The sequence below is a fragment of the Lotus japonicus genome, chromosome 4, assembly GCF_012489685.1.
Source record: "Lotus japonicus ecotype B-129 chromosome 4, LjGifu_v1.2".
Taxonomy (NCBI): domain Eukaryota; kingdom Viridiplantae; phylum Streptophyta; class Magnoliopsida; order Fabales; family Fabaceae; genus Lotus; species Lotus japonicus.
In genome coordinates this window covers 53,996,098-54,021,601 of record NC_080044.1, presented here as the reverse complement: position 1 = coordinate 54,021,601, position 25,504 = coordinate 53,996,098, and the positions used below count along the sequence as shown (strand labels likewise).

Below are 25,504 nucleotides of genomic sequence, written 5' to 3'. Positions count from 1 at the left end.
GTTGTAGATTTTTTTCCTTGCAACTTTTTTATTTGGTAATTTTTTCTTTTTGCCAGCTTCTTGCAACGAGGAAATTAATTATTATTGTTGGTGCTTGCCGTTACAACTACAGAACTACATATCATGGATGAGATTTTACTGCTTATCTTTGTTCGCTCAAGCTATACTATTGAGGTTAGACTTTTAAAACTGGTGCTATCCTTTCTAATATGCTAAACGCCTAAACCAATGTTCTAACAATAAATTGATTTCCTTGGCTTCCCTGGAAACATTTGACATGAATTTATCCGTAGGTACAGAACGACAATGAGGTGCATACCTCTTTCTGACTACACTCTCTGATTCTCAGCTAGCTGAAGATGAAACATGATTGATGACTCAAGATCTTATCTTGCTCTCATTTCAAGTAATCACGAAACATGTGAGACCAGTACTCATGGAGGTTTTTCTCAGTCCATTATATGTATATATTCACCAGATAAGAGATAGAGATGTGTGTTTAGTGTTGCACTACTGTGATGCATATGTATATATTCACCAGATAAGAGATAGAGATGTGTGTTTGGTGTTGCACTACTGTGATGCATATATAGTTTTACTGACTTAGTTCATCAATTCTACATCTATCTATCATCATTACATATATTAAAAGTCACTTTTCGAAGGCAATATTAGATTTTATAATTAATCATTGTTCTACTATGGTTCAATCAATCAAACTTTAGTGTGTTTGGAAGTCTTGCTTGCATGAGTGTGTAATTATCACATTACGATTTAGTATCAGCATATGTTTTTGATTTGGTTATTGTACTTTCAACAACAGTGCTACATAAAGCAAAGAGTTGTTTTAGCCGTTCAACAAATATAATGGGTCTAAAATTTCTTGAGGGTTTTTCTTCCATTCATCTTCTTTAGTAGCATGTGATTAGTTTCCCCTAACAAATAGATCTGATTGGTTATGAAAACCACTAGAAGGCCATAGCCAAAAAGTGGCTTCAATTCATTCTTTGGCTTTCATATCTGTCTGCAAATTTGATTGCTATCTTTGCACTATCATAGCTAGATTGATGTTGCACATATTGCTATTATGTTTGGTGGTCTTTAGCCTATCCTACTCTAACATGTCTATCAATCTCACTTCATGAGTTCTTGATTTTCTGTTACTTAGAATGCAGATACGACTGGAAGCTGCTGATTTGGAAGCAAGTTTCATTTGAATTAGCATGAGTTCATATTAATTCATGTTAAAGTTGGACAACAATCAGGAATAGCACCTAGGATTGCTGCTGATTTGGAAGCAAGTTTCATTTGATTTTTTAATTAGAAATAAATATTTTAATGATTTAAATTCAAAATGTGATACATTTTTACTTTATGAAGTGTTTTTTTATGCCAGAGAACAGACTCTGGTTGCAGTGAAAACAAAATTTGCATATGATGTTAGGTACTGTGTGGAATTTGTGAGTGTGTTTGTGGATAATTTATAAAAAAAACGGTGGTGATAGTGAGGTAGAGAAATCTGAGAGAGATTTTGATGTAAATGAAGATTTTTCTTTCTTATGAGATTGGACTTTTAACCCTTATCCACACCATTCGAAATTTCCATTACTATTATTTTCGACACTTATGTCACTGACAAATAATAATTAGATTCTGATGTAATGTATATTCTTTGTAATGGAGAATTAAGTAGTTGTTTTTAAGAGTCTTTTATATATAATTCAGATGGAAACAGTATGCACTCAGCTATCACTTGAGCACTAGAGCAAGTAAAGGGAGCATACTACGAATGCTTTACTATTCTGAATTTTTTTATCGCAGAAATGCTCCGGTAAGTACAACAAGCTCAAAAGCAGAATAGCATGATGAAACTACTAGATATTATTAATGAACCAAACCTTTCAGTTCCAAACTGTCAAGACCTTCGCTAGAAATTTGTTCTAAAGTACGCCCATTAGTACTACTATAAGAGCAAAGCAACATGCTTCTTATATTGGGAGATAGACAAAAGCAGAGGTTGCCTTAATAAGCTTTCTCACCTGGATCAACAGAAAAAGCAACTGAAACTCGATCGATGAAAGTTGGAATGACAAGGTTTACTCTTAAAGTCTTCGGCAGGAGGAGGATACAAGAGATCGACCTTGAAGCAAGCAAGGTATGGTGGGTGTCATCATCTTCATCGATATTACCCACCAGATAGACTTGAGAAAAGACGGCATCCTGAGAGTAAGGAGAAGCTGGATCTAAATGTATTAGAAAGAGCCTAAAATCTTTTATATATAGGAAGAATATTTTACATGAAAATACTTCTACATAAAAATAAATGTTAATAAGATTTCATCAGAGTTTTTTTTTTTGTTACAAGAAAAACATAATATAATATAGTTTGATGTTAATTTTTTACTACATAATAATATAGTCCACTTTAATTTTTTTGTACAAATTATTATAGGACTTAAATTCTCCTACGGGAAGAAATATATTTTAACAAGAAAGTACCTTCATTAAGTATTAATTAATGTATCAAATACAATAACAAATTTCGCGGTACATTCTTTTTTTTTCTAAGATTAAAATGTGTTCTGAATGCTTTATTGGTGATTCTTCATATCTATAATTTGTGTTATTGCCTTTAGGCTCATGAAGAATGTGAAACGACTTCATGTTGATATGGGTCAAACTTAGTTTATTTTATTGTGTAAAAAATGAACTCGCATAATCACGTACATAAAGAATCTTTTCTTTTTTTTTTCATTGTAGATTAAATCAACTATTGTTTATTAGCCATCATTAAACCACATTCCCTAATATGTTTTGCATAATTTGAGATTTGGTTAACCAATTTTTTTATTAGTTATTCAATTGTACGAAGTTCAATCTATGCAACAAGAGTTTTAATTTAAGACTTTTTGTCCACTTTGCTCATCATTTCATACTCTTCTATTTCATCAGTTGTTTATTATATTTTTAATGATCAAGGTATTAATTGACCTATCAAATATAATAGATGTATTCCCCGTGCAATGCGCGGGTAAAAACACTAGTTTAATTTATTTTACAATGTTAGGGACATGACCATATTCTGCCTAATTATTATATATTGAGTTTAATAGATATGCAGTGTGGGTGTAAAACAATTTTACACTGACAATCAATCACAACATGCCACGTAGGAGGAATAATAACTTTCATTTTAAATTTTAATTAAAACAAAGATATATTTTATCATGTGGTGAAATTCAATTAGATGTCTGTGTAAAATCATTTTACCGTGACGGTGCATACCCTTTAATTCTTATATATTTTTGTAGAATTTGTGTAAATTACACGTCCACGCCAACCTTTTCCATTCGCCACTAGATCAAATGGAAAAGTTCAATACAATACCTGTGTATTTGTATGTAATCAATTAGCTAGCGTCCTAGGTATTATTGCCGCGTAATGAAAGCTAAAATGCTTGTTTTCGTGGGCTATATTTTAAAGAAGAAATGTTATCATCAAATGAATAATCCTCTCAAAATAGTTTAATGTATTAGAAATTGGAACGCCGCTTCTCTCTTGATTCCTTGTGCACTTTTTCTTTTTTGGTTACATTTCCTTGTGACATTTCTTTGTAACCTTGTAACATTGTGCTTTAATATATTCTTGCTTTTTATTAAAAAAAAAACTATACATGATAATTAAACCCGAATCCATTGGTTTCTCCAACTACGACCTTGACTTTTATGGAAGAAAGCCGTTGTAATCGAGTTTAGGAAAAAGAGTGAAGCTATATGCTATTTATTTGAAAACTGTGGAATCTTTATGCTCAAAATCCAAATTTCAGTAGTCATTTATTTGAAAACTTCCAAGGGTCGGGAACGGCTATTTAAACACTTCTCGAGTGATAATATCTACAAACGCAAGTTTATGGCTTATCCATATTGCTTACCATCATTTAGCTATTTTTATTTTGTTTCTAGTAACTAACTTCAGTATTAGACACAATATAAAACTTTTTTTAGCAGCATTTATTAATTAATTCCTCTTGGGGTTAGATTAGGGCCTGGACATAAGAGTCTTTTTGACACAATTAATAGTTCAATTCATTTGCAATGAGGCCTCACCCTTGCCTCTTTATGAGTGATTACTTCTTTAATAGCTCATCACATGTATTCTTTACCTTTTTATACGTTTATAGCGCAAGACTATATTACTCAAGCTGCGTTATATACTCATCATCTATACATCACAAGATTCATGGTAACCGAGGCATTTGCTCATGAAACTATCTTTTTTGTATGAGATTAAAGTCTTGAACATAATGAAGATAACTTATTGGCAAGGATGTTAGATCACAATGAAGTATCATATCCCATTTAAGCTGGGCCAATCTATTTTTGGCTTCCATACTTTGGGACTTTGCGTCAAAATGTTATGCTTGCTTTTTGTACTCCAGAGAAGTAAGTCTTGATTAAACTCATATCTGCTCAATGGATACAATCTACTCATTGGAAAACTACATGTGTTCAATGTACTTTATCTTCAATAAATCGTCCGACGTTCAATGCAGGGAGAAGCATATGGTAATATACGGATTAGCCAACTTTTATGTGGGTTATATATTTACTTATACAACTTCTTAGTTGCCTCTACAGCTAATTTTGTTTAAATATACTTATTTATTGTAGAGAAAAAGGATGATGCACCGACGGTGAAAAGTTTTTTTACACCGTCAACCAATCAAATTTCAAGGATGTGCCACGTCAATTAGTGAAATTAAATAAAAAGAGAGATTTTCTCACATCCTTGAAATCTGATTGGTTTACGGTGTAAAAAAACTTTACACTTTAATTTATGTGAAGAGGAATCACTTTTTTAGATTTATATACCTAGCCGACTTCTATCACTGATACCAATAGGGAATGAACAATGACAAGGAAAAGTTTGATCCAGAGGGAGAAGAAAAGGAAAAAAAATTAGAACAAAAAATTCATTGGATTCATCAATCCTCAAAAAAGGATATGATTAAGGTAAAAATATTTTCAGCTGAATAAATCATAATCGTTGAATAGTATGAATAAATTATGATTGTTACTAAATCTAAAATCATAAATGTCAAGATTAATAGTTATTCAATACTCATGTTATGGTCATTTTAAAAGTCAAATGACTTAATATTTTAATCTTGATAATTCGATTAGATAACAATGAAACTAAAGATTCAGGAAGAAACTTTCCCTGCTGTCTTGTGATAAATTAGCAGAAAACTTTGGAGGCACTTCATTCTATCCTTGATAACAATATAACAGAGGTGATGGGCAAAAACTGCAAGTCCCAGTCTTTCTCTCTATAAAAGGGAACCTTCCCAAAAATTACAAGTAGCTTTCATAGCTTGCAGCAGATTACTAAGTTTCAGAAGTATAATGAAAATTATAATTTTCCAGAAACTAAATTCTGGAGCGTTTGAAAAACCTTGGGGGCAATTTGGGCCCAAAACCATGTTTCTCTATGTTACACCTGCGTCGGTGATCAGTGACATTATATTCGCGTTCTCGAGAATTGTTTAATATCTTTTAACTCGATAATTACCACCCTCATAAACGTAATAGTTCATGTTTAAATAGCATAATACAAAGTACAAACATCTTGTGCAGGAACTGGCATTGTTCCATCAACATCAAGATGGTGGATGCACTACTGGCTTCTCTTCTTCCATGTCATTTGAAACATCCCTGCAACAAAACACAACATAATTTTTAGCTTTCACAATAGGAGCCAGATGATTATTAAATTCATTAAACGGCCAAGACTGCTGCACTGTCAAGAACTCAAGATAAAACTACTCAAACTGACTCTAGAGTACTTCTCACTTATCAGGATAGATAGAATCACAGTGGTCACAATCTCATGAACAAGTTACAAACCACATCTTTGTGGACCTTAGACCAGATATTCTAACAAAGATAACCAACTCTCACTAATCTTCAAGTAGAGAGTGGTAGACAGGTAAGTAAAACCCTCCTCAAAGTGATAAGTTCATGATTCAAAACCTTGATAAATATCCACTGCAACTAACCACTATTGGGTGACAAACCTACAATTCACCTACTGAATAAAGGGACTAATAAACTAAATGGATTTTTTATTCAGATTCCAAACAATATATAACCATTACCTCATATGGTCAGTTAATTTTGAGTGCTTGAGGTCATCCTTTTCATCTTCATCAAAATCAGAATCATACTCTTCACCATTCCACTTGCGACACTGTGGTCTTCTATCCATGCCCTCTTCCTCCTGAATCCATACTTAATAAATCAAACAAAAACAAGAGAAAAACAGGAAGACAATAACTGCGACTGTCACTAAGTACCTACCTCCTCTGGCACTTCTGTGGTTGATGGTGTTGTCTGAAAAGGTGCACTGGGAGCATGGGGAAGTCGGGAAATCTGTTCTAGTAAAGTGTTCCTAGAAATAAAGTAAAAAAGAATCCATTTAGCCAGTGCTGGCTCCAAGGGAAATGTAGCAGTTATATTCAGCCGCAAAAGTGACACATGATATGAGAATGAACATAAAATCCCTCAATTAAAAAATAAGACCATACATATGAAGCTCCATGTTGGACAGAACAGAACAGCATTCAGTACCAGAGACCTTCCTTTCCATCTAAAGGACTATCTGTATTTTAAGTACATTAAATAGCAAACTCCCCCCTTCGCCCACAAAGAAGGATTATCTCAGACAATACAATGTCCTCACAATCAACATGAAACAACAATGCCAGATATAAACTATAGATTGTTTATGCAATTATTCATAGTATTCTGAAAATATCATCGATCACAGAAGGGATGACTGATGAGACTTGGCTGCAACATAATGCATTTGAGTAAGCAACAAAATACAATCCATTTCAATAATTACATTCGTAGCTACTTATGACTGTTAATTTATACCATAATTATAATAAATAAATAAATAAATAAGGAGATCAGAATAAACAATTCTAATCCAAACAAAAAGAAATTAATAGTAAAAGCACCTTATTCTTTCCAAATCCTTGGGTGTGTTTAGGTTCTCCATGTTGCTTGGATCAACATGGAGAGTATAATCTGGGCCAAAATACTCATAGTATTCATTGTAAGGCAGCTTGTTATCAGGCTCCACTCCTACTGCTACTGCAGTCTAAAACAAGTAAACAGTATGTGATCAAATAAGAAACGTTAAAACTAATACCAAATCACATTTAGTCCTGCCCAAGAACAGAAAGAAAGAGACCTCATAACACCAACAACGAGCCACATTCCGAATCGTATATCCTCCGCCACCAACAATCATTAGAGGAACATTGAAAGATTTAACGAAACGAAGGCAATCTGCATGACCTTTCACAGACAAGTTGAAGCAACCCAACCTATCACCAGACAAGGAATCAGCTCCACATTGAAGAACAACCGCTTCGGGCTGATAAACCTCCATGACTTTTTGAATGACAGCTTGAAACAGAACACGGAAATTTTCATCATCCATTCCATCATTTAATGGGACATTGAGAGCATAATGCTTTCCTGAGCCCACTCCAATGTCCTTGATGTGTCCAGTGCCGGGGAAAAAGTCCCCAAACTTATGGAAAGATACTGTCATCACTCTATCAGTTGTGTAGAAGGCCTCTTCCACACCATCACCATGGTGAACATCTATGTCAATGTACAGCACACGCTGCCAAGTCATATAGAACAGATAGTGAGAACAATAAATATATGAAAGGAAGAAAACACATGACATGCAGAACAAAAGAAGAACTCACAATACAAGTAATAGTAAGCAGAAACATAAATTTGATTTTCACACAGAACTATGAAAAATTGAAAAGGACAAATGTGCACTGTTAAAGGACTTGAGCCAAAAAAGATGTGGCAAGGATTATGTTGAGAGGAACCAGCCAATGCAGAAGAACAGAACTGATGTTATTCAAGAATATCAATTGAAACTATGATTTGGTTTGCTGAGTAATTCCGCAACACCACTCCCTAATTGTCAATTACAATTATCCCAAAGATGATAATCCTCCTCAACTTTCTATTATTAATAATACTCCCTCCCCTATACTCTACCTATCTCTGTCAATAAACTAACTAAACTATTAATCTGCCCCTGAACATTCACCTTGTCCTCAAGGAGAAGGTAAGTTATCATCAGTTTTCCATATACTGAAGGTGCAAAAGACACACCGGAATCCGGATAAAGCCGAGGTCACCAGTTAGGGCTCGAAGCTGATTGGAGAAATATGGACCTCACCCACTACGCCAATCAGAGTCAATTTGAAATTCAGTCTCTGATTTGTCCTCTCCTCCTTTCCATGTGTGCTTCCACTGACTAAACTACTAACTACTATGGGAACCTACCGCTCCATCTCTCACTAAGGCTGCCACTCCCGTACGATGGTGTCATTGTGGATGGTTCCTCATGCCAAGAATTATGTTCGAAGCACATGAAGGCTCGTGTAGCAGCCAGGGTGACAAAGTTAGCAAAGAAGAAGATGGGGACGAACAAACATCCGCCACCAAAACCACCTGATAATAGTATTGGAGTGGTAAAATGTTGTTGATCACATATCGCAGAAAATAGCAGAAAGCCAAAAATCCGCTATGGAAAGCCCTCTGAGTGGACAATAGCGGATAATGGCAGAGCACTACCCTAAAGCGCCGCTATGTCGGCTATTTGACAATACTGGTGTGGTGGTACAGCTGTGGTAGAGAACTTAATCCCTAGGTCAATGAAGTATCATGGGTGCCCGGCTAGGAACACAAGACACCCCAGAAACTGGGGCTTGTGAAGATGCCTTTTCTTTCTCTTGTGCCAAGCTTAATTCCTTGCCAAGGGGTCCCAAAGTATATATCTGGCAATTTTTACAACAGCATTAACATGTTTGGCAAATTCATTCCAGATTGAACATGATTTTGGGTGGCTGGGAGTATAAATGGGAAGAAATTCAATTAGGGTTAAACCCTGGTTTGCAAACTACAATTCAACAACATAAATTTAAAAAAACAGAGCCTAGGTCTATAATCCACAAGGCAATAAACTATGCATCACAAGCAGAAAAGTAAACAAAATCGCTGTGAAAAAGAGGATTACCCTATGAACTTTGAGAAGCTCGAGGATACCAAGCACAATGTCATTGACATAACAGAAGCCAGAAGCTTCACACTTCTTAGCATGATGCATGCCCCCAGCCCAATTGATAGCAATGTCAGCCTCACCGCGGTTGAGCTTGACGGCGGCGCCGAGGGAGCCACCGGCGGAGGCCTGGCAGTAATTGAAAAGACCATCAAAAATAGGACAATCCTCACCAACGTTGAAGCGCTTAAGCTGGCGGGCGAAGATTGGCTCCGAGAGAGTCTCAGGGGTGACAGAGGCAAGAAACTCGACGTAGTCGTCGGAGTGGAAGCGGCGGATGTCGTCAGGGCCGGCGGGGAAGGGGCGATTGATCTCCATGCGGCGGTGGAGGGAGTAATGGACGATGAGATTGTGGGCCATACGCATCCGGTGGGGTTTCATCGGGTGGCCTTGGCCGTAGTAGTAATCGCCGATCGATGGTTCGTAGAAGTAGGTGACTCTCTTCTTCTTCGCGTCTGGTCCCGATGGAAGGGAAGCACCTTCCTCTATCTTTCTCTCCTCCTCCATAACCATTTCGCTCTTGCTCACTCTCACTCTGCAACAACAACACAAAGCGCCCGAGAATTTGAGAGATCGAATGCGCAAACAAAACCCTGCGTCAGAATTGGGGGGTTTTATATAGTTCAACTATTGGGCCAGTTTTCGTTATAGATTTATAACATCTTAGTTGGATTAAAGAATGGATAATCTAGTTTGGGGGATTTAAGTGGCTTTAATTCAATCATCATCATCAATATCAATATCAATATCAATCAATCAATCAATCAATATATATTAAAAAAAAAAGAACTTTCTAAGACTGATTTAGTGAGATGGCAGCACCAGATTAATTTATTAGGAAAAGTCTCAAGCTTACTTTACTGCATATTTACAGGAATCTCCTGATTTCTCCTTTTTATTCTTTCTCATGATCTATAATATAAAAATAAAATATGTAGTACTGAGATTATAATTCATTAAAATTTTAAAAGATTTTCCATAATTATCTAAGATACTGCATCAGTCATCTCTTCTCCTCCCCTATATATCAATATATATTAGAAAAAAAATTAGATAGCTTCTCTTCTGTTGACACATGTTCCATGATTCCAAAACAAATCTTGAAACCGAATTTTAAAAGATTTGTCTTAATTATCTAACATTTGCCTAGATTACTCCTTACTAAATTTATTTCATCAATCTTGATTTAAATAGGTTATAAATATGTTAATTATTTTGGAGAATTAAAGCAGTTATTATTTGATGGATACGGGAAATATTACTATAATTGATTTGATTGGTTTCCAAATATTTAAGAAAATGAAAGGTTTTAAAAATCATTTCAGAAATAAGAAATTATTCTAGAAAAAAAATGGGGAGAGAGGAATTTAAAAGAATGGATGAGAGGAGAGAGAGCAGCGAATTTGAGGGGGAGGAGGGGGAGAGAAGGACAATTAATGGGGAAAGAAAAAAAAGATATAAGAAAACTGGAAATTTAAAATGTCTGATGAGAGAAAAGAGAGAGGAATGAAATTGGGGAAAAAAGACAATTAAGGGGGAATTAATGAGGAAAAATGAGAGCACATATTGGGAACAACTTTTAAAAAAAATTAAAACATAGATAACTTAGAATTTAGTAAATAATAACTGAAAATGAACTCGCATAATCACGTTCATGATTAATTGATGTATCAAATACGAGTTCAAAAAAAAAAGATGTATCAAATACAACAGACATATTTGGACGGGAAACAAACACTAGTATATTAGAAAAGAAGAACTTCTATCAGACTAATTTGATGAGGTGACAGCTCCTGGTTCAATCTGGAAGAAATATTCTACGTGTCAACTCCTGGTTAATTCTCAAGTGAAAAATTTCACGTGTCAATCCATTAGATAACAACCATGATTATGTTACATATTTAATTTTACAAAAAAAAGTCATTATGTTAAATATTAAAATAAATAAAATCCAACGTGATCATGTTCCATTTATAAGAGATTCACGTCAAGGAAAAAACAAAAAAGATATTCAATGGGTAAATATTTTATATCTTCTTTTATTTTAACTTTTAAATTTCCTTGAAAACAAGCTATTTTAAACAAAAACAAAATCTGTGATAAGTGATTTAAATCAATAATACATCTCATCAGCAAAAACCCTCTTAAAAACCTGCCTACCTCCACCATCTCCTCCATGGAATTCTCATCCCACGACCTCTCCTACCTCGCCCAGCTCCACCACTTCCGGTTCACACACACATCGTCTCTTGACTCAGTTCATTAGCCGCATTTCATACCATAAAAACCCATTTCTCAACCTCCTCTGTCGACTCACCATGTCCACCTTCGACCACCACGTCGCCATCGTGCTCCCCTAGACCTCCGTCGTTACCCCAGGTGCACCATCTCCTCCATGCAATTCTCATCCCATCTCTCCACCGAACGGAACCACCCCCACAGAATCGTCTCATTTCTCCACGGAACCACTTTGCCATCGACTTGCAATCTTCATCCCTCTGCCACATCTTTGCCATCGACTTGCAATCCCCATCCCTTCGATTTGCTGCCTTGGAGTGATTGGGAATGTTGCAGATGGAGGTAATTTCAAATTATTTTCTTCCATTGCTTGAATAGCTAATTGTACTCTGTTTTGGAGTTGTTTCTGTTTGGCTACGATTCGTTGATGTGCTTCTAAGCATATTATGTTATGGTTTTTTCATTTTGTGGTGTTTCATGGTGATACCAAGGGTTCAGGAGCCAAGGGTGGAGATTCATCTGCCAAGAAAGATGTTCAACCGAGTCCTAATGCTCAGGTGATACACGCTCATTCGCACACCCATATCATGTTTGATTGCATTAGTGGAAAAATATGAGTTTAATTTTGATGCACTCACGGGATTTTTAAATTAAATAAAAGAATTGTATTTCTCAAATGTGTATAGAATCAAATAACTTATGATGCTGACATCTTATGTTCTGAAATCCACACCTTGTTCATCAGGGTTCTTTCTCACAAAGTGTTAGTTACACAAATTCTCAGGTAACACTACCGTAAACTGTGCTGGTTTATTATCATCTTATGTATTATTGTTAATTTGTTACTCCAATTATTAGATAGATAGAACCAACCTCTCCAATTAACCAATTTTCAATTAGTATTCACTCAGTTAAAGTTTTGTAGACTGCACAACACAACTCTTTCTTTTATGTTTTTATAGTATGCATGTATTTATTGGAGAAAAAGAGGATAGATTGATGCTCACAAGGATGCTTACTGTGGCTGACATTTTATGTGTGGGTTATGAATCAATTGTGGGTTGGAGTATGATTTTTATCATTGTTTAAGAGTATAGTTTTTTCTATTTATATATAGCATGAAATTTTCCTATTGTTTTATTTCAGTATACTGGCCATGAAAGAAATTCAAAAGTACAACGAAAATCTGTTCTTGAACGGTTAATAGAAATGTTATGTGAGGAGGCATTGTCATAGCATGTTTGGATCAACTTCTCTTTAAGAATACTAACAAGTAATTGTTTTATCATTGTTCTGAAGCAGGTCACAATGAAGCTGGAAATACAGCCGCAGAAACTGCCATAAGTAAGTTGTAAACATTAGATTTCCTTTATGTTTAATCTTCATTAATTATCTTTTCAAGTTGGTTGTATGAAGCTTGAAGCTTAATAAAAAAAAATTGGACTTGATTCATCAGTTTATTCCCTTGAGTTAGAGTTTACATCCACACTAACAATCATGTTTAAATTGTACTCTTCATGCTATTTAAGTAGATTTGAGTGTCCAAGCAATCATCAACTGAATATTGTAGTGTGTGAATGAATGTCTTTCTTGGAGAGCTTCGACATGACCAAATAGAGTTACAGATTGCTAACGCTTGAGCTGCAGTGGTAATCTTAATGAAAATGACAATTTGGACAATTTAGTATCTATTAATATAGTCAACCTGAACATACACAGGCGAGACAAAAGCTCAACAATGCTTAGAAATGGAGCAGAGAATCCAAGCATAACATAGTGGTATAATCGGTGACCGAATGAGAAACTGGAAAGGAAGTTTGTGTGGAATAAAGCCAGATTGTGTTCTGCAATTCAAGAAGTCAGGGTAAAGGAGAAGGTTCACATTAACATTGTCCCCATTGGAGGTTCACCTTTATTTTATTCTCATTAAATACTATGTTCACTTTTATTTGTTCTACTCTGTGCCTGGGTTGATTTCTCTAATTGCTTTGTCAAGATTTTTATTCTCTGCACAAGCTAATTTTTCTTTTTATGTCTATATGTAGCATACACACTGTCTATTACATGACAACTTACAACTTTAATATCTTATGCAGTCAATAAATTGTATTTTTCTCAATGAGTCATGGTCTGGTGCTTGCTTGGTAAACTTCAGAGAGAGAAAAGAGGGATGTTTTGTTAATTTCATTGTTGATGTATAATTAGTGTGAATGGTTCTTAGAAGAGCATTTATGCTGGAAAATTTTAGATTGCTTTTAGATATAGTTATAATCTTTTTTTCATTTTTCTTTACTCTCTTAATAGCGTAAGTTTTTTTTTATCTTTTTTGCATGACTCTGATTTGCTAGTGTTTTTTCTCTATGTTGGTTTTACAACAAAGGTTGATGTTAATGTTCTTTGGACTCCCAATCTAGGCACAGTCTTAATAAATTGAATTAAATCTTAACACCTTTTAAATTGCAGACAAAATTTGCAGCAATTTATGTATTTGTTTCACTATGGAAACTGATGCAATATATAATATAATATATGTTACTGAACCTAAGCAAGTGCGCAAATTTGAAAAGGCAATACACAAACACATATGGGAGGCAATATTGATCAAATTGAGCAAATGAAATACCAGGTATTGCTTCTACATACTAGGCAAGCTTGACACAGAACAAGCTGAGCTCAAACAATGGTTACAAATTACTCTTAAAGTGTTGTATAATGTGGGCTGGAAATTGGATGAGATGATTTTGATTAAAGAAAAGTTAACAAATTGCAACTGATATTTTGTTTAATGAAGTTGTGTTATCTTCATGTCTTATTTCAAGTACCATTGAAGTAGAAAGTACCTGCCCAATCTGCCCAATTGTGGGTTGGACATATGTATGATTTATATAATTGCTTCAAGAGTATGTGATGATATACTGTCATAGCATGTTTGGATCAACTTCTCTTTGAAAATACTAACAAGTAATTGTTTTATAAATTCTAAGTAGCAGGGCACAATGAAGCTGGAAATCCAGCCCAAAACCTTGCATAATTAATACAACCTTCCATATCTAACAATTAATTGTTTTCCATCTTCTTTAGCTTTCTTACTATTTGTGTTTATAGAGTGAATTCTAGATTCTTAATCTATATCAATCTTCCTTTTGGTAAGCTTTATCCTTGGAAGAAGCATTTGGTTTACAGGTGCTGCTCACTATGATAGATGCACATCTTTTTTAATTTTACATATTTGTTTTCAATGATGAAGCAAGACTATACTTGAATAATTTACTTATCAACTTTTTAAATGACATGATTGCAGGTAGTTTACGAAATGATAAAGAACAAAGACCAGAATCCAACTATTGCAACTATCACACTTTAGACAGTTAATGTTGGCGTTATTTCATGAAGGATATCAAGTTCCAGGACTTGGAAGATAGGAGCATAAAGCTTGAAGACATCATAGCCTAAAAAGACCTCTGTTCTGCTTATTTGCCTGCTATTTCTGTGAGATTCCCATGTAACAATAACCCTCGTGTATTAGACATGCTTTTACAGTTATGATTATTTTAACACTCACTTGCTCTAATTAATACGCCTATTGTTCTCTATAGCAAAAAATCTTATTAAGAATTGTTTTAAAAGAAAGTAATGAAAAGTGTTTTTCCAAAGGTTTTGATTTTTCCAAAGTAATTAACATGCCTATTTTTTTTTTTATTTTTCCAAGTTTTTCTGTAGAAGTTGGCAGGTTATCTGCACTTTCATCTCAATATCACTAACACCTCAAACTATTTTTATATATTCTCATTTCTCAACGCATTTAAAAGTCTACTTTCAATTTTTTCATTTCACTTTTAACAATAATATATTATTATTATCGAAGTTATAAATATCTAAATTAATATGATTAGATTAAAATAAGTTAATAAAAATCATAACACAGAACTATCATTTACAAGAAATTACTTTAATATTATATTTATTATTTTTTAAAAATTTAAGAGAATATATATGTGTGTGTATAGAAATGTCTGGCCGCGATTAGAAAACAATAATATTTATATAACCTATATTATTTATATTTAAATTACAAGATTAAAAGCTCTCACTAGGATAAATTTTTTTTGTACATCGAAAAGATAAATTGCACCCGCCAGGAATCGATCCATGGACCTTCCTTACCCAACCCATATGTCTTCCAACTCCTACCACTTGAGCTATCCTACGAGCACTGGGAGAAATATTTTACATGAAGGTAATTCTACATAAAAATTAATATAATTTTTTTTTTAATAAGATTTCATCAATTTATAATATAGTTTTACGTTAATTTTGCACTACATAGAAATATAGTTCACTTTCATTTTATTTTATACAAATTACAGGGGTAAAACTTCTACGGGAAGGAAAAATTAAAAAAAAAAACTTTCTTAAATCTAATAAAAAATAAATTTTCATATAATTTAGGTATATTTTTCATAATTTTTAAAATAGTCTTAGGTAGTTAGGTGTAAACTATATAAAAGTTTGTGAAATTTTGGAGATTGTGTGATATTTGTTGTGGTTTTTTTTAGTGCTTATATTTTTTTAGTTTCTTAATTCTTACGGCTAAAAAAATTGCAAATATTGATTTTAGTATATCAATTTTGTTATACATATTTATTACGTACTTAAATAATAAATTTCTTTCCAATGTACCATAAAAAAAATAAAGCAAAATTCACTGTGCGTTAATTTGACGTGCAACGCACGGGTAAAAACCACTAGTTGTTCTCAAAATAAAAACTGTTATTAATATTTACAAGGTACATTGTATGAACTTTTAATGGATAATGAGATTGGTTGTTGGTGTGAATTTTGTCACTCGGTTCAGTATTTCTTTTTTATGATTATGAGAATCATATTTGCAGCTCGAGTGTTGTTCTCGCGTTGCAAATCTCTAAAGGTTCCCAGCTTTGATAAGCTCTTCAATCTTCTTCTTAGACATGCAGAGATTATATGTATTGTAACCTACGACCTTGTGGTCCAACAGTTATAATTGTGACCCATATTAGCTGTTGGACGAATGGCTAGACGTGAAAACTTTAACATGTATCGAGGACTTGACTCGCGTAGATTGAGCGACGTATATTATTCTTCTCCCGTTTTTTTCTTGATATAAAATGAGCTTCTTGGCATCACCTTTCAGGTTTGGTTGGCCGAAATTTGGGCTAAGAATTTTCGAGAAAATACTAAGACATTGTTAATCAACTATGGAGGATGTGTCGTTAATCACGTCATAATAGACTTCGTATAAGTTGCCAAAAATATTTTGCACTTCACCACATTTATTTCTCTATTGACTATCATCTTGGTGTTGAAAATCATCAAATGTTTTTTACGATATGTCATACCATCATAAGCATCAAACACCAACGATTTCAACTATCCAAGAATACCGTTTTGGCAATCTCGTTTGAAAAGGTTGAAAATCTATAACCACCTCAACCAGCCGGCCTACTTTTTTCCTCTGTTCACGTTTTCTAGTCATATACGGGACCAAATTCTTGAACAATTGGTTATGTGGATGCAACTCATCCAAATTATTTGTTATGCCGCAAAGCACTTCTACATGAACTCCTCCTTCCCCTCATGAACCCGAACCTCCTAATTATCATTGTTCAAGTCATCGTTGTTTCATGCCATCAGCATCCTTACTCTTTTTGGTTGAAATATAGTGTTACTTTATGACTTGAAAAAGTTTTGTCAGGCTAAACTCGGTCAAAAATATCTAACTCAACCTTAGGATACAAAGATAAACATATATTTCTTCTAACATCCTTATATTGTAATGTCCTACCTTTTTTATAATTTCATAATAGTATGAAATTATTCCTTTTATGGATCCAAATGTTGTTATTTCTGTAATTTTTATAATCAGTAGGCCGACAATTTATAAAAGAGAGCAATATCTTCTTCATGCTACCAAGTCAATAACTGAGATGTAATTAATTGTTACTATTGTGATTTAGTCGGTCGAAATAACATCTCAATGCCATGTATAAATTGATTACCAAGACAATTTCAATTTTCTATATTTATGCAAATTTAGTAGAAAATTATAATATTTGACAAAATCACGATAAGATTGATATTGACCTTGAAAATTCACAAATTTCTTTATCCTTCATTTTTCATTTTTTGATATGTTAATTCGGAAAAATTAAGGGTTCGTTTGGTGGTTAGGATAGAATATGATACTTAACATATTATGTTTTAATCTAGTGTTTGTTGGCCCAGTTAGATGAGATAACTTATCATTTTGTCTTATCATATCCTACTTGTTTAATTAAAAAATATCCTTTACCCTAGTTCTCATCTCCCCTTCGTGAGACTTCCTCTAACTTCATGCCACAACAGCCTCCATTGACCATCGTGTTCATCCTCGCAAATAACATCACGACCATTGAGGGTGAGGAGTGATTATCGGTGCAGCGATGCACAGACAAGGAGCGACTTCTGGAAGACTTCTAGACAGAGGGACAGATGAATGAACCGATCTTGCATCCGAACAAGAGGTGTTTCGAGACTGTATATGTATAGCCTATACAGTTGAGGAGAGCATACAAGATTTGATTGGTGTTACTCATAACAACAAGATGCATCTTCTTTTCGAGAGTCCAGCTCATAAAAAATCCAAGGTTAAGTGTGATTGCCTTGCAGTAATATTGGGATGAGTGACCTTCTTTGAGAATTTTTCTCAGGAAGCACGTGAGTGAGGAGAAAACGTGATGGATAGAATCGTGTTGTTACCGTGAGTCCCTATGTTTTCGAGAGCCCAGCTCATAAAAAATTCAAGGTTAAGTGTGCTTGCCTTGCAGTAATATTGAGATGGGTGATCTTCTGGAAAGTTTTCTCGGGAAGCAAGTGAGTGGGGACAAAACATGATGAAAAGACTCGTGTTGTTACCGTGAGTCCCCATGTTTACGTATGCCATGTTTATACTTGTTCTTTCTAGAAGGTTAAGAATAATTGATGTCTTGATAACAGGGATAAATATGAATCAAAATCAACATCGAGCGCTAACATACTTGATCACAGAAGCAATGTTTTTTTAGAAGGCAGTCAGTTGTTATGCACAATGGTTTTGTCAGAATAATTGTCTTAGGCAACACCCAATAGTGTATAAGGTTTTACAGGAGAGATATTACAAAGATTGATCAACAGAGATGATGTGACATGTATTTATCAACTTCACATGTAGATTAGATCCTTTAATTTATTATGTGTCCTTATTCGTAGTAAAGGTAAATTGAAAGATGGTGGATTAGCCCATGTCGAGGAACAAGTGGCTATGTTTCTACACATATTGACACATCAGTCAAAGAATTGTGTCATAATGTTTCTATTTAAGTTGTCTGGAGAAATAGTTAGTAGATAACAAGTTGAATAGCATCGCACAATGCACGAGTCACTTTTTACAACACCAAATCATCTCTTCGAAGATTGCTTAGATGAAAGATGGAAATTGTTTAAGGTGTGGTGTTATCCTATTATGTTTAATATACGACTTCATTGTTAATTGTCTTTGGACCACTAGACAGAACACACATTGAAGTTGATGTTCCATCGATAGATAAACCAAGATATCACAATCGAAAATGGGGTATATTTACCAGTGTCCTAGGTGTATGTGCTAGATGTATGAGGTTTATATATGTGTTACTTGGATGAGAAGGATCCGCATCAGACTCAATCAGACTCAAGTATATTATGAGATGCCATTTCTAGGAGGAATGGTTTAGAAATTAAAGCCTGACACATCTTGATCATATTAATACAATTGAGACAATGGGGGAGTGATTTGATTGGAGAAAAAATTTAACTAAAAAATGTGGAATGAATGAGTTGCTACTAGAAATAGGAATTATGACATTTATTTGTTAGAATATTTGGTACTATATTTTGGAATTTGAGTTATTGCGTTGGTCTATTTTTTATAAGCATTGCGTTGGTCTATGACATACCTTTGCCTTGGTTACCTTGGTTTTTTTTTTGTTACAGAAGGAAAATCTTGGTTACTTTGGTTTATGTAGTTTTTTTTTTTTTTTGAAAACGAAATGGATATTACTAATAGAAGCGCTTGAGCCAATAGCAAACCAAGCGAGAACCAAGTACAACCTGAACTGAAAACTCGAAAGACCTATGAACAAGTTGGCCGAACAAAATAAACCCACCACCATCCCACAAAATGGCATAAAGGAAATCCCAAGATAGAGCCTCATTAAAACCTTGCTAGGCAAAACCCAATGGGAAAAAAGCCTAGCAAGGAAAAAGAGTACTACAACCTTGAGATAGCCATTCTGTACCTGAGTTCAATGATATTACATCCTTTAACTGAATGCATTAAAACAAATACTCAAGAACTAAGGCGTCCACTAGAAGCCCAAGCACGAACAGGTTCATCCCCAAGTATCCATTACGACCTCAACCTTATTAATCAACAAAACCAGCAACAGCATGTGTAAAAGACCTTCCATTTTCGCACCAGCAGCAACAAGCAACAGCAGTTTTAATTTGACAGCAACATCATTTGCTTTATATCAGCAGCAACAGCATATTTCAGCAGCAACAGCAACATCAATTTTAATTTGACAGCAACAGCATGTGTTTTATAACAGCAGCAACAGCATATTTCAGCAGCAACAGCAACAACAATTTTAATTTGACAGCAACAACATTTATTTTATAACAGCAGCAACAACATATTTCAGCAGCAACAGCAACAGCAGTTTTAATTTGACAACAACAGCAACATCACTTTCCGTAACAGCAACAACAACAGGTCCACAGCAGTAAAAATCATCTCAGCAGCAACATCACTTTTTTGTAACAGCAACATCAACAGGTCCACAACATCATTTTCGTTATTTCAGCAACAGCAGGAGCCAAAAATAGCAACATTATCTGTTTGTCTTCTAGCAGCAGCAGCAACACTAGTGATTCTACGAATTACTCAGCACCTATGCATCAAGGTTCCACATTCCCTTGACAAACTGACCCTGCATAAATTGAGAATAAAACAAAAAAGATTTGCTGCATAAGTCTCTCAATGTTAGGGACAATATACACATAATTCCTCTTGCCTAACACACCCCGACTTAGCCAAATAATCAGCTTGGACATTTGCCTCCCTATAGATATGATTAACCTCTCGACAACCAGCCTCACGACGTAGCATATCAACCGAATGTAAGTCTGGTAGTAAATTCCAAGGCCTGCAAGAAAGCTTATTCACCCACCCCACCGCAAGAGACGAATCGCTTTCTACCATCACCCCACACAAACCAAACTCATTACAGAATTCTAAGGCCCTTCTTATTGCCTTGATCTCAGGTTCATGGGTGAAAAAATAGCCTAAGCCTCACAAATGCAACACCGAAATCAGATCACACCTCACCAAGAAAAGGAAATCCTTCCAACTAACATATAAGAGAAAATTTCCTCAAAACATATCAATATCCGCCCGTGGTAAAGCAAAGAAGTGCAGCAACTGGACTCCCTGAAAATTTGCATTCCCGGTTAATGAAGAATCTGATCATTATTAAATATCAAAATCAAAATATATATAAGTAACCTTCACTTTGTCTATACATTAAAAAAATATTAATTAGTCATTATTAACATTTTTTTTGGTGCATCGTTATTAACATTTATAGTATTTAATATATTAATTAATAATTTTAAAACTTTCATTTTTCATATTTAAAAATAAATATTAAAATTATTTAAATTTTTATTATTAATAAAAACTTGTGAACAAATTACAAATAATAATAAGTAAAAGTGAAATTGACTTAAAATAATAAAAAATCAATTATTTATTAATGACCTTATATTTTATTCGATATATTAATTACTAATTTTTTATAACTTAATTTCTCACATTATTTATTATATAAAAATAATTAATTTTTTTCTATAAATATAGATTTAGAAATAATTTCAAAAATATTAATTCTAATAATGCCAAAATATAATTTAAAAAAAAAATAGGCTTAAATATGTTGGAGGCCCCTATAAAATAGGGGTCCTTTGGTTTAAGCCCCTACAAAATTTTTTCTTGGGAATAAGCCCCTAATGAGAAAATAATATATAGTGATAAGCCCCTGCCGTCAACTTCCGTTAAAAAATATATGAGTCAACAAACGGAGCTGACGTGGACCTTTGCCACCTCATCAAGTGGGCCCACAAGCTGTTGACGTGGAAATGAGAAGAGAAATATGAAAATGTCAAATGTGGGATTTGAACCCAAGACCTAGAGCATAATGGGCAACATCCTTCCCACTAGGCTTCAAGCTGCATCTCTAATACAAGTGCAAAATTTGATATATATATATCTCATTTAAACTGACAATTTTTTTTAAAAACACCATAATCAGGATTCGAACACCATACATGGAGGATCATACTCAATGTCCTTACAATTGAGCCACTGGCTCATTTTGTTATTCATGCGCACAACAATATATATATATATATATATATATATATATATATTATGTAAAAAAAAGAACAAGAATTCAACCCCACTTAAATCATAAAAAACTATTATTTTGTTCTTTCAGTATATATACTCATTAGTACTTAAAAGAAGTCAATATATGAACTCTAATAAATTTGTAAGATTTAACTTTTTTACGTTTTAAAGTTTTGTAAATATGTTTTTCTATTTACATTTAATATTTTATTTTGTTTCAAATTGATACATTATATTTTTTTGAACTCCAATTGATACATTATATAAGAGCGTATAAGAGCCTAAAAATGTAATTTTTAGAACTACCACATCAAATTTATTTAGCATTATCAGTTTGTTTTTAAATATATATTTAGTTTTGCGCTAAAAATACATGCATAAATTAGGCATTGACTTAGTGGTTAGAGCCTCCTCCATGAACCTCTATGTTTTGGGTTCAAATCATGCTTAGGACATTTTTAAATTTTTGGTTGAAATATTAGCAGCTTCAGTTTAAATAAGATATATATTAAATTTTGCACTTATACTAATGATGCAGCTTGTAGCCTAGTGGGAAGGATGTTGCCCATTATGCTCTAGGTCTTGTGTTCAAATCCCACATTTGGCATTTTCATATTTCTCTTCTCATTTCCACGTCAGCAGCTTGTGGGCCCACTTGATGAGGTGGCAAAGGTCCACGTCAGCTCCGTTTGCTGACTCATATATTTTTTAACGGAAGTTGACGACAGGGGCTTATCACTATATATTATTTTCTCATTAGGGGCTTATTCCCAAGAAAAAATTTTGTAGGGGCTTAAACCAAAGGACCCCTATTTTATAGGGGCCCCCAACATATTTAAGCCAAAAAAATAATATATTTAATTTAAATTAAAGGTTAATTATGTCACCAAATAGGCTCTTATCCTCTTTATCCAATTTTCCCATCCTACACTATATCTTGATCACCAAATAAACTCTCGGATTCTAGTTAAACCCTACAAAATTGTGTAAAATTCAAATACCCTTCAAGTGCATACTTTACTTTATGAACCTTGCTTACAATTGGAGTAGTTTACATTACAATCACCATATCCTTCTTCCTTCAACACCAAGGGTTGAAAAATACATTTCACAGAGGAATAAACACAAACACTTGGCGAGCAACATCATGAGAGTGTTCACCCAGAAAATGTTGTCCATAAATCAACATAATATCTCAAAGGAGGCTGAAGAGCATTCTTCCATGCATCACCTTGAGGCAAATTCCCAGTGAGAGCAAGAGAACTATCATCCTTCCGATTCCCAAGTCCAAGAACAAAAAGCTTCTCCCCAAACACCACCTTCATCGCCTTCAACGTCTCCTCCATCACAACCTTCCCATCCCGGAGCCGATTCTCCGCCTCCACACAGCTCCCTCCAACATTCACCATAATCCTCCCGCCTTTCCTCAAACAGCTCCTCAGCCTCTCCCACGTCGCAACCTCCTGAAGCTCCGGTAACAAGCTCCCCTTCGCGAACAAATCCACCATGATCCCGGAGAATCCCTCCGGGACACTCGCCGCCAGAGCGTCCCCGACGTAGATAAACAGCCTCCGCTTGTGCTCCCTCTCGAGCTTTGCCAGGTTGAAATACTCCCGCGCGACCTGGATCACGGAGGGGTCGAGCTCCCAGCCGTGGACCACCGCGTCGGGGTAAAGCTCGAGGAGGAGACGTGCGGCGGAGCCTGCGCCGAAGCCGAGGACGGCGATGGGGCCGGGCGGGAGGAGAGGTGGGAGCGTGGCGAAGACGTCGAAGTAGGTGTTGGTGAGCGGCTTGAAGAGGAAGGAGATGCTGTGGATGTTTCCGGGGGCGTCGAGGAGGAGGAGGCGGGAGCCGCGGAAGGGGTGGTCGGCTTTTCGGGAAACTTCGAGGACGCGGATGTAGTTGTGTCGGGACTTGAACTTGGCGAGGATTTTGACGTCTTCTACGGGGATGCCATCTTCTTGGGTTTTGTTGGGTTGGGGAGAGGAGGATTTTGGTGGTGGTGGTTGTGAGGTTTTGAGGGAGATGAAGGAGATTCTTCTGGTTGTGGTGGGTTGGTGTTGGAGGTTTGGGATTGGATTGTGGAAGAATGTTTGCGTTTGGAGGGAAGAAGAGAGCATCGTCCACATTCTATGTTTTGATTTCTGGCTGCACTAGAGAAGATTGCTGTGTCGTGTTGTTTTTATATAGGTTTTGGAAGGGGGGGAAATGTGTGCACAGTGTGACTGACATCTAATCCAATATAAGAAAAAAAAAACATAGAATTGAAATATGTGATGTGTAATATGAAAGAAAAAAAAATATGAAGAGAAAATATGTAGAAAAGCCATGGAAGAAAAGTTCTTCAAAATCATTGGATACATCATACATGCCTAGCTTTGTGGAATTTGACTAGGGGAGCCTCTAATGGGTAAGGTAATGATTTTGATAAATTGACACTTTTTTCATCTTATTTTCATTAACTTTTTCTTTATATTTATTTATCTTTTCTTTTCTTATTATATATAAGACATCATATCATTTATTTCTCTCATTTCTATTTTATCTCTATTTGAGCCTCTCTTTTCATATTTCTTTGACCGCCACAAATAGCGCCATGCCACCATCCCTACTCCATCGCGAGTTCCCCTTGGCCAAACTTAACTTCTCTTCTCTGAACCACCATACAAACTGCGAAGCTACCATTTCCAGTACATTCATTGCATGTCGTAAATCCCACACCATCAAATCAGAGCCCTCTCACCTCTCTCCTAGATTTGCAATCTCCATCTATGCATTTTTTTGTGTTGTTCGTATTCAGTTGACAAGACTCAGTCAAGCATAATTGTCATTCTTGTCCTCCATGGCACAGGATCCATGGGCAAGACCATTCCACAACCTTAGCTCGCAGAGCAACCCCAGTGTCGGTAAATCTCTCATTGCAGAGCCATGCCTGCCATGGTAGCGGGGGAGGGGGGGTATGAGTCCAGCTTATCTTTTCTTCTCTACTTTCACCCCCCCCCCCCCACTTGTCTTTTCCTCTCTGTATTTGTGCTGCATCCTCACCACACAGCGTCGCCGGAGAGAAAGTCCGTCTTGCCCGCTGCAAAGACATTGCTCTTACACTCGCCATTGTGTTTGATAGTTGCTGGCCACTTGCCTGCCGCACCTATGCACCGTTAATTTATTCGTGCACCCTCAAATCCACCCAATTCGACCCAAAAATGAAGATTTTGCTTACACACATGGGCATGTATACACTGAAGACGGAAGAACGAGATAAGAAGAAAACAAAAGAAAGCAAGAGATTAAGGTGAGCTTGCAAATTAGGGTGTTGAAAAATAGCTCGATTGACTGTTACTGTGTTACAATCCCTTTCCCTCAAGGGGCATAATGTGATCAGGGACACTATATTTGCATTCTCTAGATTAGAATCCTTTTATATTTTATAACACAAAGCAATGACAACCCCTTAAAGGGAATATTTCATGTTAAACATTATAATACAAACACCTTGTGCTTAAAGAACTTGCTGTGTTTTATCAACATCAAGATGATGGATGCACTTCTGGCTTCTCTTCTTCCATGTCATTCGCGACATCCCTGCAGCAAAGAGAGCATATA

General features: G+C 35.2%; 2 protein-coding genes across 2 annotated transcripts; both read right to left on the bottom strand.

Annotated features, from left to right (window-relative positions):
* Positions 1-5,294: 5,294 nt before the first annotated feature.
* LOC130712101 (histone deacetylase 6) lies at positions 5,295-9,783 on the bottom strand. The gene is made up of 6 exons (XM_057561940.1): positions 9,121-9,783; positions 7,261-7,701; positions 7,025-7,167; positions 6,360-6,450; positions 6,158-6,279; positions 5,295-5,714 (listed from the first exon to the last, which is right to left on the bottom strand). Exons 1-6 carry the CDS (start codon positions 9,673-9,675, stop codon positions 5,660-5,662), a joined length of 1,407 nt encoding a protein of 468 aa, XP_057417923.1. The 5' UTR covers positions 9,676-9,783; the 3' UTR covers positions 5,295-5,659.
* A 13,116-nt stretch (positions 9,784-22,899) lies between these two features.
* On the bottom strand, positions 22,900-24,281 carry LOC130712878 (uncharacterized). Its single transcript, XM_057562692.1, has one exon. The coding sequence runs from the start codon at positions 24,028-24,030 to the stop codon at positions 23,059-23,061; it is 972 nt and encodes a 323-aa protein (XP_057418675.1). The 5' UTR covers positions 24,031-24,281; the 3' UTR covers positions 22,900-23,058.
* Positions 24,282-25,504: the final 1,223 nt, after the last annotated feature.